We start from the raw sequence: 14,478 nt of genomic DNA on the forward strand, positions 1-14,478 counted from the left end.
CACTTTTTTTATATTCAGTATACCTAATAATAATTCTTTGGTACTTAAATTATTTAAACTCAAATTTAAATAGTTATAGACACGCTATTGTACCTAATTATATATTACCTATATTTTATTATTTATTCTTTTAATGTGCAAGTACCTAGGTTTAAATTTATTTTATCAAATCCTATACAAAATATATGTCTACGCCACTGCGTAGTGCGTAGGAATATTAGGCAGTAAGTTTTTAATGAAAGCTTATTTTTTTTATCTGTAAATTACGCAATGATGTATGATTTTAAATTTATATTTACGTTTGAAATGTTTTACAATTAAAATTTATCAATAATTCAACTAAGTGATTATGAAAAAAAAATTGATTTATATTACTAAGAAAATAATTAATAAATATATAACACTTATTTTAAAGAAAACATTATGAACATGACGTCCAAATGAAGAAATTATCGCGAAAGAAACATAGAATTTTATTGGAATTTAATATATAAATCAATTGTGAAATATATAGTGTTCAAAAAAAATGGTAACAGTCATTAGACTTATTAAAATTGATAAACGATAGTCGATAATATGATATAGGTAATTAATAACGTGATTACATTTTTTACCTAATAAATGCGCAGCAGTGTTTTCTGTTATTGCTAAATGTTGGTATAAAAATGTACAAACACAAATTATTTGAGCCCCTGTATAATGTATTAATATGGCTATATAAGTGACATTAAGTGTTTTTATTAAATTAATAACTATTATATTAACAATGAAAATGAAATCATTCATAAATTCATAATATGTTTCAAGCTAATATTGAGTTTTTTATGCTAAACATCTAAAGATAATTAATAAAAAATAAAATAGACTAATGAAAATATTTACCTCTTCATGTATTTTAAATAATTGTATCACTGTTAAATTAATATTTTATTTCTACGTTTTTTTCTTTTTAGAACTTAGTATTTCTTATCCTTAGTCCACACTAACAAACTATACAAATGCACAATCAATAAATGTGATGACTGATGACATATTTAACTATTAAAAAATAGCATGGTTCATGAATACCTTGCGTTAGAAGAAACTCAGCAAAACCAGTTTTGGACTAAGGAATTATTATTCGTCATTTGAGTAAGTCTTTGAGACAATTTATTTTGTGTCTTCTTTGGGCTATTCCAGGGAATTAAAACGAGGACAATTATTTGATTAACGTGTTCTAATGGTAGCTTAATAAAATTTAGTATAATATAATGAAGAGTACAGTGCTTTAGCTAGTTGATTAAGAGAAGGTACTACAAAATGTTTGTGGAGATTTTTATAAGTGATATAACGCGGTAACGAAGTTAAAACTCAAATAGTTAAATGTCAAACATACAAGTTTTAGTTTTGGAGTGCTTCAATGTACATCAAAACTAAATTCCGCAGGTACAAACAAGTAGGATTATTGATTAATTGTAGGTAAATTCTCAAATTATTTTAACAGGGAAGTTTCAATTTTGAAAGTCGTCTTAATAGGTGAAATCTGATGTCTGATGTTCTTCACTTAACTTTGATTTGTAATCCCTAGATTAGTTGTCTATTAAATTTAAATTTAAATTATTAATAATTGTATGATTTAATGTAATATTTAATTCACATTAAGTAGGTACAATTTTGAAAATTATCAATTTTTTTTATTTTAATGAGATTTTAACATATAAAATAGTTAGGTATTATAAATTGTTAATTTAGATATAAATTACAAAGACAATATTTAATTATCTATACAAACTATAAAATAACGTCAAATATAATATAGGTTATTACTCAATCGTTCTATAACTTTGTTTATACTAATATAATCTTTTGAAGTATATTATATACAACTTCAACGGCGTTCAAATATTTTTCTTGTTAAGTTTTCTATAAGTTTTACTCATAAAGAGAAAATAACCGGCATAATATTATAATTTCTAATAATCACATACATATTATTTATATATTTAGCTACAAAATTATTTGACCTAAATAATAATTAATTACAAAATGATTGAATAAGGAATTCAATAACCTAACGTGGATTAAATCTAGTTAATGATATGGTCAAGTATATAAAGTATTAAGCAAGTATTAAGAATTTTTCAAAGGTTGTTTGGAATTTTATTTAATAGAATTAAAATTAAAATGTAATTGTATTACTTTTTCAATTGTAAATATAATAAGTAAGTATCGATTGCAAGAGCTAGGATGGTATGGTTACATGGGCTATGGTCAGACAATAAAAAAACTACCTACTCTGAATATAAACATGAAATTATATTAAATGATTTATTGTGTGGAATATTTTTTATAAATATTATATACAATAGAAAAGTATATATAATAAATAAATATAATATATAATAATAATAATATATATAATATATATTATATATATATATATTATATAATATATAATATATATAATAATAAGTATAATATATAAAAAGTTTATATAACTGCGGGTTCCATGCTTTAGCCAAATTTACTAAGACATTGGATAGTTCTATTAAAATATTAACTGTATTTCATAAGCATGAAGTTTTCATAAACAATAAACTAGTTTCGTTCATTAGCAAATCAACTTATGTATACCTAAATTTTTTTTAGGTTCTGAGTGGAACGATGAATGTATTGATTGTACAATGATGTGTGTTCTTTTTTTATTTTTTTATTTATTCTTTTTTATTTTTTATTTTTTTTTTGTGTCTGTGTACACGATAAGTAGTCGAAATAATGCTTCGATTTTCAACTTCAGTATCTTGTTCGATTGGAAAGTGAATATCGTTGGTGCATTAGGGAGGTCAAAATTTAAATTTCCTAGTAGTTTTCAAAAGCGCCGGGAAAAACCAAAGAAAAATTAAGGAAAAACGGGAATTTTTACGCAAAATCGATTTTTCACAAAATTGAATTTGGTTTTTGGTGTAACTTTAAAAAAAATTACCGTAGATACATGACATTTTGACTGAATGTTTATATTAGCATTTTCTATACACCATAACATTTTCAAAATATTTTGACGCTCTTATTTTGAGCTCTTTACGGACATTGTCAGTTTTCATTTTTTTTTAGTTTTTTTTCTAAAAATATCAATTAAATTTTATTTGTTGATTAAAAAAGCTTAAAAATTTAATAGAAGGCTCCAAGTACATTGTTTCAAAGGCAGATGAAAAATATTAAAAATCCTTAGTCACAGTTTTTTTTTATAAGCATTTAAAGTTCAAAAATAGAAAAAATATGGAAAAATCACGAAAATTAACAAATTATTTTGAGTTAAGAATTCATAAAAATTTTTCTTTTTAAATCTAAGATTTTAAAATGGAATACAAGATTCCTTATAGGATAATCTACCTTTATCAAAAAAAGAATGTCTATAAGAAACTAACTCAAATTAAATTTTTATGAGCGTTTGAAATTCATATTTTTACAATATTTGGTATTTACTCGATTTCTTACGTAACGATTTTCTTATTTTGTTGTAATTAAAAAAACGAATGACTGTAGAAACTTGAAAATTTCACCGAATGTTTATATTAGCATTTTCTATATACAATAAAATTTTGAAAATAATTTGACTCTTTTTGAGCTGTTTACGGACATTTTCAGTTTTAAATTTATTTAGTTTTTTTTTCTATAAATATCAATTAAGTTTTATCTGTTGGGCCAAAAAGTGTAAAAAATTAATACAGGGCTCCTGATACATTGTTACAATAGCAGTTGAAAAATATTACAAATACATAGGCACAATTTTTTTTTATAAGCATTTGAATTTAAAATCTTGACAAAATTTATCAAATTTAAAATTGAATAATTATTTTGTAGTTAAAAATTTATAAAATGTTCAACTTTTATATCTAAGGATTGAAAATTTAAAACAAGATTCCACGTAAATATTTAATTCTGTTACCAAAAATTCTAAGAAATACATAAGCACAGTTTATTTTTATAGTAATTTTAAGCTCAAATTTGGACGAAATTACATATTAAAAAACCTGGAATAACTATTTTAGTTATTTTGTTGTGATTGTATAATATTATTTGTGGGTACTTGAAACTTCTAAAGTATACTATTATATATCTATGATAGTACCACGGTTTGTTGTTTATGTATAACGCGTTACCTAATGGATATTGTGATATGATTAATTTGAAAATTATTAATAATACTATAGATAAGTATACCTATAATATGTATGTCTAATATCTAGACTGACAAACCGTCTCCGCTCAGAATCGTTTTTCTTATACAGTGATATTATATCATTGAATTCAAATTTAATACTATTCATTATACAGTGACCCACTTGTAATCTACTGTACAGCAGAATGACATCCACTTACCCACCTTTTACCTTTTTTATTTCTAAAGATATGACGTCAACGTATATTATTTTGCACACAAAATGTCTTATAATAATATGAATATTGACTTGTACCACGCACAGGATAGGGTGCGGTGTTCTATACACCTAATAGACACCGGTCTAGATAGGATTTACAAAGGAATGTTATATGCTCCAACGAGTGCTGTTATATTATGTTCAGATGCGTGAATCGTGGTTGAATGTTTAGAAAGGAAATATTGTTGTTCGGGATCGTCCGTATGAATGCGACAACAGTGCGTATGTAAATATACTTTACTTATTGTATTATATTTTCAAAAATATGAATAATAATTGAAAAAATTGATCAAAACGATTATGATTCAATTTTATTTGAATACCTATATACCTATTACATTTTTATTCAAATATTTTCATATTTGAATTTTGAATAATATGTAGTTTTTACTTTTGTTAGTGTTTTTTTTTCTTTTTGTTAAGGCTTTAACAACTATATGGTTATTACATCTCAAAACCAGGGATCGAAACCGGTTTAACCGGTTTTCCAAAAAACCGGTTAAAACCGCGGTTTTCTCATTTCTGAACACCGGAACTGGAACCGGAACCAAAAGCTTTGAAATACCGGTTAAAAAACCGTAACCGAAACCTAAGACCTTAAAAAATCGTTTTCAAAACCCAACCCGAAACCATAGAATTGAAAAACCGCTCTTGTACTGATCTTGAAAAACGGATTAAAATTTAAAACTAATGTCGGTTTCTTTGAATTCCATAAAGTTAATTATATTATTTGTAATTCTACTATTTTTATATGAAGAAATTATTATGTTTGGATTTATTGATAAAAATCCCGATGCAGTTACTGAGTATTACGAAATATTAATATAATATATATTATTACTAAATTTATGATTGAAAATTGAAAATACAAATAATATAGTGTGATGTTATTGTAATATACAATTAAATATTAATGTAATCGAATAATGATCTCAACCATAATATGGCAACATAATATTATGTCGAATGCAAAAGTAGACATGAGGCACCTAAATTAGGTACAAAATATTCAAGTTAATAACACGAAATTAGTTCTGCTGAACGTTTATTTGTTATATCGTATATTGTACACTAATTATACAAAGTAGCCATATTTCAGGGCTTTAGACTCGGCCCTTATAATAGTTAATAGATAATAAAAATCGTGTCTACAGTAATTAGACAGGAAAATAAAATGGACATTTTTAAAAACTTTGCCAAAAACCAAAACCGAAAATTTTCTAAAACCGTTCTTTAAACCGATAAAATATTTGAAAAACCTTTTTAAAACCGAAACCAAAACCAAAAAATTTAAAAAACCTGTCTTAAAACCTAAACCAAAACCAGAAAATTTAGAAAACGGTTCTCAAGAACTAAAACCGTAACCGTTAAAATTTGAAACGGTTTCGATCCCTGCTCAAAACAAAAGACAATATTTACAATTAATATTATTTGTAATATATTTAAGTAGGTACCTATGTAATTTGACGTGTTAGTTCAAATGGGAGTTATTCTGCATTGATAAAAATACTTTCTAAATGGTTAATCCTGAAAGCTCAAATAAATTGCGAAATATTAAATATGATATATATTTTTTTGATGAATTGTAAATTATTTCTCCGTAATCAATTATATAGAGAATACAAGACATGATTTGTATTATTTCGTGGTAACGACTACCTTTACATTACATAATATTATCCTAACAACACGTATAAAGCGTATAAAGGGTCAGCTATCAGCTAGACTTTCAAAATTCTATTGCAACTATTGTTGATCGAAACAATATTAATATATATGCCAGAGCTAGCTAAGAAGAATAAATTATGAACGAAACATAAAATGCTAAATGGGTGGTTTGGACTTTGGTTCGATGTCATTAAAACGAGCTCGGAGTTGATACCGATTGTAATGGTAGCTAATAGGAATATGTAATTGGATTTCCGTGAAATGATCCGAATAAAAGCCTAGGGGAGGGGCCGAGGAGAATTATTGTGTTCTTGAGAGGTACTATGTGAGGTACTATCGACACTGTTGCCTATAAAATACAAGTTAGGTACTTGTAACTTGTTTTATTTCAATCATGTTCAAACTATAGGTAGGTACCTACATACAAATATAAAGTTATATACCTAATACAATATAATAATTATATGTCCCTATAATAAATAAAAAGTATATAGTTGTTAAAGCACGTGTACAGAATATATCATCCAACTAAAACTGTAGCACAATACGAAACATAAGTAAAAAACGTTTCCTTTTTCGTTAACGAAATAGATATTTATTTTTATTTACATTGTTCAATAATGCTGAAAATGTAATTCTCGTATACAATTTGATCATTGATTCAATAAGTTTTCATTTAGGACCAGTATTGTTGCTGTACGAGTAGAAATATGAAAGTATAGCATGGTATTGACTCGATGGAAATTCTCATAAACACGTATGGATGATATTATGGACATTTTTATCAGTAAAATTATGTAGTGGTGAACGGTTTTAGCAAATAGTGTAATTTTCATATATTACTATTCAAATAGCTTGTAAAAATTTTTTTTTAGCATTTTATTAGATATTAAACTGTAAATCTATATATAGATAAATAATTTAAAAGTATTATAATATTTTATAATATTAATGTTCATTAGTCAGGAAAACTTAATGTTTGTCTATATTTTTAATTTGGAATAATTATCACAAGTCATATTTACAATCATAGGCTAAATATTAATGTATAATACTATCCACAATTAACTATACCTACCTATATAAAAATACTCCACATGAACTATATAGTGAAATAGGAGATACCTACCCGTGTATAGCTACTTGAATATTATATGATTATGGGGTATGCATTCCAACGTCCTACTCCCAATTTTTCATCATCATAATATTTATTGTATTGAGTAAATTCCAGTCTCTGCTAATTCTGGCCGTGTGTGGACAATGGGTGAATTACATCTCAATGTTGGTTTGGTTAGGTGGCTCATTTGGGAATATGTATCTACAGGGCTACAGCTACAAATTACAATCATACGTGACTTAGCTACTTCGGTTATTAATATATTAATACGTTTTCGTAAAATATTATTTATTATTTATTAAGACTACAGCGATTTTTTGTGTGGTACTTGTTTTTAGTTATTATTCCATGTCTGATCAAATACCAAAAATAATAAAATAACATAGTTGATATTTATTGTATAATAATTTATAATATTGACAATGGCTTGTAGTTGTAAACTTAAATTACTAATAACATCACGTCGGTAAGCAAAAAATGCATATTTTATTCATAGGTTATATATTGACGTGTCATTATTTATTTAAAAAAAAGTCATTAGTTAATAAGTCCTATTACAAACTTTTAAATACAATCACAAAATTTAATTATAATATCTTTATGATCAATAATTTGTTTTTAAATAAAGTTTATATTTGTAGTATCAGCAACAAAAAAAAAAAAAAAACGAAAACATTATTATGTACATTTTGTCGGTATATACATATGTTTGTTAGTAATTATTGTAATAATATGTTGACATAACCCCACTATTCCTAGCATACGTTCAATTTACTTCCAACTGCATGCAACATGATTTACACATTGTTGAGTGTAGCCATTAACGATTATTGAGTTAGGACAATCGAGAAATTACCGCAGCTATGATTGTGTTTCGTGTTTACCTATTATGCGAAATTGTGAAACGTCACTAACGTAATTATTCTCTTCATATTATTTCCTTGGCTCATCGGTTCTTTAGACTTTTAGAGTATTAACTATTATTATTATTATCATCATCATCATCATCATCAACCAAGAGTATGCTTTTTTTCGGATATTTTTTACCGTGGGTATTTTGTTCCGTTTTCCGGTTATCGTTTAAATTCAAAACAAAATATTATACCTATTTTACAACAACAATAACATCAGTATACGTTGACGTAGCCTACCTGCGTATTGAGTCCAATGTATATAATTGGATTCCAGCATATGCTCGACTTGGCGCACAAAGCCGGTATTATGCTGACGACCGGACTGATATGAACGCCGCCAAATGCAATCATGAGAGCTAGCACCGAGTACGGCATCCACGCTGTTAAAAACGCCAATATCATCACGGCCACCATAATGGCTACCCTGCATTCTGCTTTGGTCGCTTGTCCGATGATTTTTTCAGCGGCTCTCTGTTTAACGAAAAATGTTGTATTGTCACTGTCGCGCAGAGGAAGTTTTTCAAAACAAATTCACAGTTTTTATTTTCGTCTCTAATCTCTACTATATTATATTATTTCGACCGGCCCAAAAGAAGCGTGCACGATGATATTTTAATTTATATATTATAATGAAACAATAACGTCAAAACGTCGTTTTGGAATCCAATTTCATTCGATCGATTGATTTGACTATATTATTATATATATTTAGACAGGGCCGAAAGAAGTGTGCACGATAATATTTTAATTTATAAAACGAAACAACAACGTCAAAACGTTATTTTGGAATCTGATATTTTTCCATTAAATTCACCGGAAATTACAGTAAACACTAACATATTTTTTTACTTTTTTCTTTATAAGTCAAGAACTCTAAAATTGTTGTTAATTTAACTATCACGTTTTCCGCAAGAAGTACTTTTCCTCCCCCCTTTTAGTTAATTTTGAACGCCATGTAAACCATAATTGTAAACTTAACTTATTGCTACATAGGTATGTATATTGTATATTGGCGTGTGTAAGGAACATGTAATAGCCGTATCCAGTAGGGGCTAACAGGCTTAAGACCTTTCCGAAATGTCAAATGATATTTTTTGTATCAGTGTAATAATCCTTCACGATAATATTTATTTTTTTGTTATTGAATATTAAAGCCCCTCCAATGGAAAAATCCTGGTGCTGTTACTGGACCTATACATATATTATGTTGAATTAGATCTAATTCCTATACAATATTGGTATTGCTGAAATTGTAAATAACGTATATTAAGGCATCATGAAGTTTTATATTTTGTATATATTAATTTATAATAGGAATGATTATATTTTTTCCTATAATAATTATTAGATACATAACGTTTAATTCCACGATTCAATAACCGACTCATCGCGGGGCATGCTTTTGACATAACTATAGGTATTCCTTGTAGTATCGGCAATTTAATTTGTGGACTAAAGGAAATAGGAATCATATTCTCGGTATTTCTTGATAAACGAGTACATGACTAATTAGATTGTTTTATTGAATTTGAATAGTAGGTATAAAATGGTTATGATCACACGGCGTTCTGGATAGGCTATTTAGCTACATTGTTGTCATAGGTCTCTTTGCGAGTATTTCATAAATGATTATAATAATACAGTGAGTACCGCTTAATCAGGACATTTTAATTTTATTAACCAGTTTATTCTATAAACCAGTAATCACATTAAGCGGAACTCACTGTATAATACTATGTGGTATATTATATTTTAGATAAAGAAAATTAACTTAATTTATACAATTAAATAACTTGGAAAAAAAATTCAAAAAATTGAAACTGAGTAAATATGTTTATTTATAATTAAAATTATAATTATGATTTATTATTTTAATATATAATTTTTATCAAAAATCTTAATATTTTACCTTTCTAACTGTAACGACGAGGCTCACATACGAATAGATAATCACTGTAACTGGTAGAAATAGTCCAAAAACAAATATGTAGATAACATAATTGCTATGCTCACCACTTTCCCAGTCTATTGAACAGCTAGAAAATTTTTTTTGTTTAACTTTACTAAAACGACAAGTGACAGACAAGACTTCGTGATTAACAGTATACAATTATTGTCTAAAAATTATTACCGTTTATCATAATTTCTTTTACATTAGTTATGGTTATTGAAAACCAAAATGTTTAGTAAAAAATTGTTTTTAAGTTTTACTTTTTTAAATGACACCATACATTATTAGTATCATGAAATAAAAATGTTTAATATTTTAAAAACTATATTTTATAGATGCTTAGTGTTATTTGTTAAAAAAAAATTAGCCTGTATATAATATAAGTTAAGCAAATAATTGTTAATTTAAATAATATATCATAATTTGTATGCACAATGATGAAAATAAACGATAAAAGTAACTATACCAATACGGAAAACTTTTCCATAAGGAATATAAAACCTTCTCTGGATAACTTATATCGTAACAAGGTTCCCCCGACCACTTTACATTACATTAAAGTAATTAGAATTTAAAATAATACTATTAAGTAAATTACACAGAATGTAATTAGTATCATTTTTTATACTCTTCAACAATAATAATTTAGGTATACTATTTGATTCGTAATTTGAAAGGATATTTTACTGTGTTGAAATATTGTTCTAAATAAATTTCTCTCGGCGGATAAAAAATATTATTTCGCGACCAATTGCCAACCATCGAGTTAATACACAGTAATTACCTACTATTTACTATATATTTATAAAAGTAAAATATTTTAGAAATGTTGTTTTTTGCCGGTAAAAATTACTATATAGGTATTTGTATAATAGTTATGTTAAAATTTAATGGGTTTCGAAATGTGACAATCATCGTCGCTTTTCAGTAAATATTATTTTTTCACGAGTTACGTCATTGTCAGGTTCAGTATTACCTGATGTTTGCAGACTCGTTGACGTAACGATTCCATCCGAACAACGGAGGTCCTGTTACAGCAAACGCATATATCCATATTCCAGCTATTGCGTATAGTGCAGTTTCCTTGGTCAATCTGCTGCTGCTGAACGGATAGCGTATCATTAAATATCGATCGTATGCCAACACAGTTAAGGTCGTTATTGACGCAATTCCTGATAAAAAAAAGAAAATGGAAAAATAAATACACTCTGCAATTATTGGAAAAGTTATAAGTGAATACAACTCAAATAAATATTACAATAGGTAATAATAAAAAAATTACCAATGTTATAGAATTGTTCTTTTTATGATATTATAAGTATAAAAACAAAATACGTTGGCCAAATGTATAATTCAACAGTTATGGGTTTGTCATCAAATGGAAGTATTAGTATTTTTTAATTCGTGTATTTATTATAATAGATAATACATTTTATGAAATTAATATTACGCATGTAGTAATGTAGTATACCACTTTAAAATGAGAATACTTGAACTTAATTGTTCCTTTTTATCTCGATTATGAGAAATGTAATAGACGTCTTTTATACATTGGAAATAGATTTTTTGTCACATGCTACTGATCGTTATAGCGTATAGAGTAAAGACTATATAGTATTGACTTATAAGTTATTATATATTTAAAATGTATTAAATCATGCAATGGATATATTATTTGTAAGTTCTTAATTAGTATGGGTCAGATCTTAGAAGAGTTATTTTATAAATATTTAGTTTATTGAGTCTATTATTCGATGTAATTATAATTTTTAGTTAACGATATTTAATTGTATTATTGTTATGACATCATTAATATCAATCAATTAGTGTTTTTAGTAAAGATTTTTGTAGTTTTCCACTTTTCCTTAGTACTGCATGTAATTTAAAACGTGTACTTACCTATTATAGTATGTAATAAACGTTGACGAAAGTAATATTATTTTTGTTTTTTTTTTTTTATTAATTAATATGTTTTAAAGATATTATCTGGTCGAAGAATTTTAGATAATTTATTCCACCTACTTGAAATACCATATTATTAAAGGATAATGGATAAATAATTCTAATATTTTTTAGTATGCTTTAAAAGTAACAAATAAACTTGTTAAGATCAGATGAACATTATAAGTTTAAGGTAAATTTATTCTAGACTCCCTTTTTTATAATATTCACTTAATTATTATAATTAGATTTTTGTTTGTAAATATATATTCTACTTATATGTTAGTGTTAATTCAACTTTATTTATACAAGTTTCACTAACAACGCTAAAAACATTAATAACATTTTGTTCAAGAAATTCGAATTTTAAGAGATCTAGATCACTTTGTATCAGTGCAATTGGTAATAAATAAATAATTTGCTTTTATTTTACAGGAAGTTTTAAAACATTTACATTTTACATAAATAAATCATTATTTATACCTACTACGTATTCATTTTTAGTTGAACATTTCATAAAAAAATAATTTATCCCTGTACTACTTATAAACAACATATGTAATAAAGTTCATATTTTTTAGGTAGATATAAATAATACATATTTGCACAAACACTTTAAATTTTATTACAGGAATCGCATAAATAAAATCTAGAGAAGCGTGAAAAGCCAAGGAACTTAATTCTTAACTAAAACGTAAAGAAAATATTATAAGGTCAATGCTGTAAATCACATAGGTACAGCTTGTTTATTGTTGCTATGCAGGACCCCATTTAACGACTTCGGGATTAAGTATATAATTTAATATGTGGATTTTCAGATCCCATCCACCACGTTATCGTTGAGACTAGAGGAAAATGTTAACATAACTTAAAAAAATATTTTATCTAATATATAAAAATCTCGTGCCACGGTGTTAGTGGTCACACTCCTTCGTAACGGCTCGACCGATTATCATGTATTTTTTTTTTTGTATATTTGGTAGGTATGAGAATAGGTCGCAAAGTATTTTTCACCCTGCTACCACCACCCGGAGAGGCACTCAAACGGGGATTTTAAGATTTACGGTGAAAATTTGTGTTTATAGGAGAAATAATTATTAGAAAAAATTAGTAATTATTTATTATTGGTTACCATTGGTTATTCGAGTATATCAGGTACAAGCTTGCATCAAATCGAATTTTCGAACATTGCCTACTAATAGGTGGATTAGGATAAGGAAGTTTCCCTTTTTTCGCGATCTGACGAGTCTGCAGAGTTACACCCAAAATGAGTTAAATAATTATCATTTTTTTTAGAGTTTTTTTACGGGCAACAAAATGCACGGGATCAACTAGGTTTCCAAAATATAAATAGGTACTTAATATTATTGAAACACATACACCATCATTTTATTAATATTATTAATTAATTTACAATACTATGACAATTCGAATTAGCCACTTCACTCATAATAATATATAATGTAAGTACCTATCTTAAGTTATTAAATTTATACATATTTTTTATAAACAGATAAAAAAGTAGGTAGGTAATTAATTTATATATTTTAGATTCTGAGCGGAGCGAGGAAGCTATTGGTTTTACAATGGTGTTTATTTTTTATTTTTTATATCCTGTATATAAAATTTATACCGGAAGGAGTGCTTCGATTTCAACATATAGTATCTTGTCTTTTAGCAAATTGGATCAAAATGGTACTTTAGAGAAGTAATTTTTCGATTTTTTTCAATAGTTATTCAACGGGAAAAACCAACAAAAAATTACGAAAAAACGATAAAAATGGGATTTTAATTTTTAACTCTTTGTGTATCACCATAGAAACTAATAAAAATTATAATATTATAATATTAATTCAACTGACATGATAAAATAAATAATAACAATATAAAATAGCCAGACTGACAAACCATCTCCGCTCAGAATTATTTTTCTTATACAATGATATTATATCATTGAATTCAAGTCTAATACAATCCATTATACAATGAATCACTTGTAATCTACTATACAGCAGAGCGACATCCACTTACCTGCTTTTTTTTATTACGATTTTATAACTAATTTATGTATTCATGTTATTGTTATGTTTAATAGTCTATGAGTAAATTATAATGTTACTTACATAAGTTATTGACTAACGTTCATTTTTTTATAATTTTAAATAAAGTATTATTAGATTTTAAAGTATTTTAAAGTTTTTTGGTTTAGCGATGAATGTATTGATCTTACAATAATGTGTGTTTTTTTTTGTGTTTATACATGATAAATAATAGAAAAAATGCTTCAATCTTCAAATTTTAGGATAGATTCTGGTAGGAAATTTGGATCTAGTTGTTAATTTTGAGAAGCCAAAATTAAAAATAAACATGATTTTTTAAAATATTAAGGAAAAACAAAAAAAAATTAATCCACAACGATAATTTTTACGTAAAACCAGTCTTTGACAAATTGATAAAAATTTTAAT

The 14,478-nt window shown here is 26.2% G+C and overlaps 1 protein-coding gene across 1 annotated transcript in view; it reads right to left on the minus strand.

Moving 5' to 3' along the window:
* Positions 1-14,478, minus strand: part of LOC100168719 (rhodopsin-like) — a 63,711-nt gene that overhangs the window by 1,670 nt on the left and 47,563 nt on the right. The window contains exons 4-6 of the mRNA XM_029489570.1: positions 11,048-11,243; positions 10,030-10,156; positions 8,358-8,591 (exon numbers count right to left, since the gene is read on the minus strand). Of these exons, the coding sequence (XP_029345430.1) occupies positions 8,358-8,591; positions 10,030-10,156; positions 11,048-11,243 (557 nt within the window). The remainder of the gene's footprint in view (positions 1-8,357; positions 8,592-10,029; positions 10,157-11,047; positions 11,244-14,478) is intronic.

Source organism: Acyrthosiphon pisum, chromosome A2, assembly GCF_005508785.2.
Source record: "Acyrthosiphon pisum isolate AL4f chromosome A2, pea_aphid_22Mar2018_4r6ur, whole genome shotgun sequence".
NCBI lineage: Eukaryota > Metazoa > Arthropoda > Insecta > Hemiptera > Aphididae > Acyrthosiphon > Acyrthosiphon pisum.